The 5957-nt window shown below is 37.1% G+C and overlaps 1 protein-coding gene and 1 long non-coding RNA gene across 2 annotated transcripts; both read left to right on the forward strand.

Moving 5' to 3' along the window:
- Window positions 1–3434: 3434 nt before the first annotated feature.
- LOC131230056 (uncharacterized) lies at window positions 3435–4030 on the forward strand. Its single transcript, XM_058226003.1, has 2 exons — window positions 3435–3653; window positions 3742–4030. The coding sequence occupies exons 1-2, from the start codon at window positions 3468–3470 to the stop codon at window positions 3904–3906; spliced, it is 351 nt and encodes a 116-aa protein (XP_058081986.1). The 5' UTR covers window positions 3435–3467; the 3' UTR covers window positions 3907–4030.
- A 632-nt stretch (window positions 4031–4662) lies between these two features.
- Window positions 4663–5597, forward strand: LOC131230072 (uncharacterized). The gene is made up of 3 exons (XR_009163803.1): window positions 4663–4860; window positions 4962–5243; window positions 5354–5597. It is a non-coding gene; the product is annotated as an uncharacterized LOC131230072 (long non-coding RNA).
- The last annotated feature ends 360 nt before the right edge of the window (window positions 5598–5957 follow it).

Below are 5957 nucleotides of genomic sequence, written 5' to 3' on the forward strand. Positions count from 1 at the left end.
GAAATGGCATGAAGTAGGACGTATCGACGATGGAATATTAAGGCATCCTGTTGATTCCCCAGCGTGGAAAACTTTTGACCACAACCACCCAAGCTTTTCTTCGGACGGTCGTAATGTTAGACTTTGGTTAACAGCTGACGGTTTCAATCCATTCAAGATAATGAGTATTGCTCACAGCACATGGCCTGTTATTCTGATACCATATAACTTACCACCATGGATGTGTATGAAGCAACCTAATCTCATGTTGTCCTTACTTATTCCTAGCCCTTATGGACCCGGTAATGACATTGACGTGTATATGCAACCTTTGATAAATGAGTTGAAGGAATTGTGGGAGGTTGGCGCAGACACCTATGATGCCTCAAGCAATGAGACGTTTCGATTACGTGCGGCATTGTTGTGGACTATCAATGACTTCCCTGCATATGCAAACTTGTCTGAATGGAGCACTAAAGGATGTCTCGCTTGTCCTTGTTGTAATAAGGACACTTTGTCTAAATGGTTAAAACATGGTCAAAAGTTTTGTTATATGGGTCATTGTCGATTTTTAGAACATGATCATAAGTTTAGAACTAATAGCAGATCCTTTGATGGCACAGAAGAATTTGGCAAGGCACCAACTCCACTATTTGGTTATGATGTGTGGCCCATATAGGGAATTAATGTCACCTTTGGGAAGAAGACTGTAGGCAGTCATGGATATAAGAGAAGACGAGAAGACAATGAGGAAGAAAGATATAACTGGAAAAAGAAGAGCATTTTCTTTGATTTGTCGTATTGGGAGCATAATCTATTGCGTCATAATTTGGACGTGATGCATATTGAAAAGAATGTATGTGACAATGTGCTTGCGATGCTGTTGAATATTGCAGGGAAAATAAAGGATAGTATAAAGGCACATCTTGACCTACAAGATATGGGTATAAGACAAACATTACACCCAAAACAACTTTCATTTAACAAGACATATTTGCCACCCGCATGCTTTACTATGTCACCAAGTGAGAAAGATGATTTTTACAAAATCTTAAAGCGGGTGAAAGTTTCAGATGGTTATGCAGCCAATATTTCACGTTGTGTGCATCTCAAAGAGTGCAAAATTTCAAGACTCAAGAGCCACGACTATCATATTATGATGCATCAACTACTTCCAATTGCGATACGAACAACATTACCTAAGAACATAACCTCAATCTTACTTGAATTGAGCGGATTCTTTAGAGAATTATGTTCCAAAGTTGGTCGAGTAAGAGACTTTGACCGATTGGAATCTCGAATTGTGTTAACACTTTGTCATTTAGAAAAGATCTTTCCACCAACTTTTTTTGATATTATGGTGCATTTGACCATTCATTTAGCGGGTGAGGCAAAAATAGCTGGACCGGTACAATATTGATGGATGTACCCCATTGAAAGGTGTGTGTTAATGTTTAGAAATTAAAATTATTTGCCATACTATGCTAGTCATGATAATCGACCATATATTTTTAAACTTTTTAATATTGGTGATCATAGATATTTACTCATATTAAAGTCGTATGTGCATAATAGTAGTTGACCCGAAGGATCAATTGCGGAAGAGTACTTGGCAGAAGAATGCTTAACATTCTGGTCGAGGTACCTGCATGGTACAGAGACAAAGTTCAATCGGCCAATACAGAATGATGACTAAGGTAACACTGTTATAAAAGAACAATCCTCTATTTTCCCACTAGTAGGTCGTGCATTAGGGAAGTCTGAGGATTGTGTACTGGATAACGTTACATCTGCACAGGCACATCGATATGTCTTGTTTAACTGCCATGAACTCAGCCCATTTCTTGAGTAAGCCAACTATAGGACTTAATTTATACATAGATAAAATTACTCTTTTTTTTGTTAAAACTAATGACTTTTACAGAGAACATATGAATGTTGTTAAGTGGTTGAATCGTCGTGCACGGCCAAGGGACATAGAATGCATTCATAATGATACATTTTATAAATGGTTTAATGATCGTGTAAGTAGTCAATTTGATAAGTTTAAGGACATGTGCATGTTTTTTTTATTTATTATTATTCAAACATGAGCTTTTGAATGAATATTTTTGGTATCTGAATAGGTTGAACAGTTGCACCATGAAAGGAATGAGCAGGTTTCAGAAGACCGTAGATGGCTAGCTCGGGGTCCTAGTATGGCAAGAAGATATAAAGGTTTTATTGTAAACTGCTTCAGATTTCACACCAAAGATCGTGAGAAAAAAAGAAAAACTCAACATAGTGGAGTTGTTGTGACTACAAAGACATTAAGCTTCGTAAGTGCCAATGACAGAAATCCCATTGCAGGAGATGTAACATACTATGGTGTACTGACGGACATCATAGAACTGGAATATTGTGGTACTTAGAAGGTTGTATTATTTAGGTGTGATTGGGTTGATGTTCGATCTCAAGGCAGGGATGTTAAGAAGGATTGGTTGGGGTTCACGCTTGTGAATTTGAAACGATTATGCCATACAGGTCAGCATTTGTCTAATGAACCATTTGTATTTACATCTCAAGCTGAGCAGGTGTTTTATGTACAAGACCTCATCGAGAAGGATTGGCATGTTGTAGTGAGGACGAAACGTAGAGACTTATTTGAGATGCATGGGCAAGAGTCTGTAGATGATATTGATACATTCTTAGGCATGTCACCCTACGATGATCAATGTTTGGAGGACCCGAGTGATGGCACTATTAGCTGGGAAAGGACAGATGTCGATGGTACAACAATTGTCACATATTTACCACCCACCCAGCTGATGGTAGAAGAACAAATAGATGATACTGAGTTATCTGATCCCATTGGAGACAACGTTTTGTACAATAATTGATTTCTTAAGTACCATGTTTTCCTAATGTATGAAATAGAAATTAAAATGTCTTTTTTCATATGGTTCTGTTATTTATTTATTCAAAATTGAATCCTCTTATCAACATGCATCTGTTCACTAATGTGACTCAGGTTCTTCTTAAGACATGAAACGTGCTCATTCTAAACGCATGACTAGGCTACCGATAAGCCTTGTGACTGGTGGCAACAATCAACCTCAGCTACCCGAGACTGATGTGGGTCCCTCTCAGCCTCAGTTGCCCCAGCCTATAGCGGGTCCCTCCCAGTACCAGCCTTCCCCAGCTACATCGGGTCCAGTCTAGCCTTTGTTGCCCGAGTCTACAGTGGGTCCTTCTCATCCCCAGCTTCCCCTGCCTACGGCGGGTCTCTCCTAGAGTTTGCCTTAGGATCCACACCAGACAGTTAATTCATTAGAGGATACTTTTAGTGGTATGTTATGCATTGGTTCTAATATCCTTAAAAATTTAATGTATTTTTTGCTAATGAACTATACAAGTCTGCATATTATTTATGTGCATTTTTCTTTTCAACAGATTTATTGTTCACGAAGAGGAGTTGAGGCCCCGCACGATGCCATCAAGTTTGGAACATGCGTGAAGGGAAACGCATTTTTATTACCACCAACAATCTAAGGCAGCCCGTTAATGAAAATGTTAGCAAGCTGACAAACTTTTTGGGGACAATAGCACGTAATGGGGATTATGCACCCCTTATATATTCTAATTGGAGGGTAGTGCCAAACGAGAAGAAGGATGATATGTATGAACTTGTCATGGTAATGGTGATTTGTTTTATGTATTTTATTATTTTATTATTTATTCTTTGTTCAATATGTGATTGTCTACTTTGTTCATGTGATGTAGTCCAAGTTTCAGTTTGATAAAGAGATTAAATCTTGGGTGTTGATGTCGATTGGAAAAAAATGGAGGGATTGGAAGTGCGAACTGAAGAAATTCCACTACTCGCCTCATGATAATGATGAGGCGCGGCTAGCAGACCTCAATGAGCGTGTCCATATGGATCAGTGAAAGGCCCTCATTGAGTTTTGGAACTCTGAAGAGGGAAAGGTATGTGATGAGTAGCTACTAAAACCTTCACGTTATGAAATTACACAACTGTCTTAAGCTAAAATTTCATAAATTACTCTATTGATGTGTCACATTCTAGGTCCGTAATAAGATAAATACGAAAAATCAGAGAAAACAACGCATTGGCCATGCTGCAGACATGAAGAGCTTTGCGCGAATATGTGAAGAAGAGGTAATTTTTTATTAATCACCTAATAATTTGATGTCAATCTATTTCTCATATATAACTTATTTAAATAATGATAGAGAAACAAGAGGGCCAATGGGGAGGATTTGACCCAAGTAGATATGTTCTTATTGACACATAGACACAAGAATGGGATGCCTGTGGATGAGGCCTCAACAAGAGCAATGGTATGTATATGTATCTTCTTATTTTGTTTAATCTTTTAGCAATATCAAATCTAAATTGGTGATTTTTAATTGTAGGAACAATTAAATGAACGAACTTCATAGCAGCCAAAGGCTTCACATAACAACACTGCGAGGAAAGATATATTCTCGGAAGTCATGGGTGACGAACGACATGGCCGTGTCTGCACTTACGGGTTTGGTCCCTCTCCTTATGATATATGGGGCACAACATCCCATAGTATCCAGTCCAAAGGGATGACCTCTAATGCTCAGAAGATAAATGAACAATATGAGGAATTGTATGCTGAAATATCTTCCCTAAGAGAAACTATAGCTGATAGAGATGCTCAAATATCTTCACTAAGAGAAACTATGGCTGATAAAGATGTTCAAATATCTTCACTAAGAGAAACTATGACAACATTGATGGCTACCATAACGAATCCAAGCATTAATCTAGCTACATTATTAGGTGTTTCAGCTAATCCCAACTTGAACCAACCCTCCTCATCATCAAGCCACTTGGTTCCAACCCCTCAGGTAATTATAATATATACATGTATATTTTTATGTGTAATATGTTTTCAATTATACATAGTTCGAGCTGCATATAAGAATTGACATTGATTTATCATTTGTAGAGAGACTTGGTGAATAAGGGAAATTCTACGAGTTGCACTAATGTGACTCAAGTTCTTCTTAAGAGTATTGTAAGGCCTGGGGATACTGTAGCTAAAGGAACCGTTTTGAGCACGGATCCATTGACAAAAGTAGGGGTGCAAAAACTTGGAGTTGGTTTCTGGGAAGTATCTGTTCAAGTGGCAATGGTACGTGATGAGGATTTGATAAGGACTCATGGACGATATAAAACAATTGGGGATGCAATTGGAATGAGTATTGCTTAGCCCACTACTTTATGTATGGTAAGTTTTTATTTTTTATTTTTTATCTTATTATTACTATTATTTAAGCAATAGAACTTATTGTATGAGATTGTGAATAGTAATTGATTTATTTTTGTTATTTTTTATAGGTTGCAGACAGAAATGGATGATGACTACATGAGAGAAGTTTTTATTAAGTATTTGGAACTGTAAACATCTTTTGTAAGTGGGGGTAGTAGGGATCTGTGGTTTCAGACTATTGGATTGAGTTAGACACATCTAAATAGTTTATTTTTATCTTAGTTTAATTATAGAGGGCACATCTAAACTCATCTAATCTCTTTAATTTAATCTTAGTTTTATAAGATTATGATTTGTGATTTGAATTTTGCATTTGCATGTCTTTAATTTAATCTCTTCTGTTTCTTTTTTTTTTCTTTTTTTTACATGTGGTCACTTAGTCATCATATTTGTAGGGTAAGAGTTCCTATCATAACTTTTAACTTTTAGTAAATTTTCATATAAGTCTTAGGCTCCATTTGGTCATCAACTCAATCTTTAGGAATATAATTTTTTTTCAAACCAAATGGAGCTTAAGCCCTTTTTTAACTCTGCCAATGCAACTTCTTGCATTGCCGGTCCCAAGCCCGGGTAAAGGAGAAGGGAAAAGGGCGTCAAGGTGAGTTGTGTCATTTTCTTCCATTTTATGTGTTTTGTGATAGTATTCAACTAAGTTTAAGTTTAATACACTAA

Source organism: Magnolia sinica, chromosome 2 (assembly GCF_029962835.1).
Source record: "Magnolia sinica isolate HGM2019 chromosome 2, MsV1, whole genome shotgun sequence".
Taxonomy (NCBI): Eukaryota; Viridiplantae; Streptophyta; class Magnoliopsida; order Magnoliales; family Magnoliaceae; genus Magnolia; species Magnolia sinica.

Excerpts from the sequence above, each read along its gene's own strand:
- LOC131230056 (XM_058226003.1), top strand. The coding sequence starts at position 3,468 with ATGCGTGAAGGGAAACGCATTTTTATTACCACCAACAATCTAAGGCAG. Across the intron at positions 3,654-3,741 it reads ATATGTATGAACTTGTCATG|TCCAAGTTTCAGTTTGATAA; the intron begins GTAATGGTGATT and ends CATGTGATGTAG.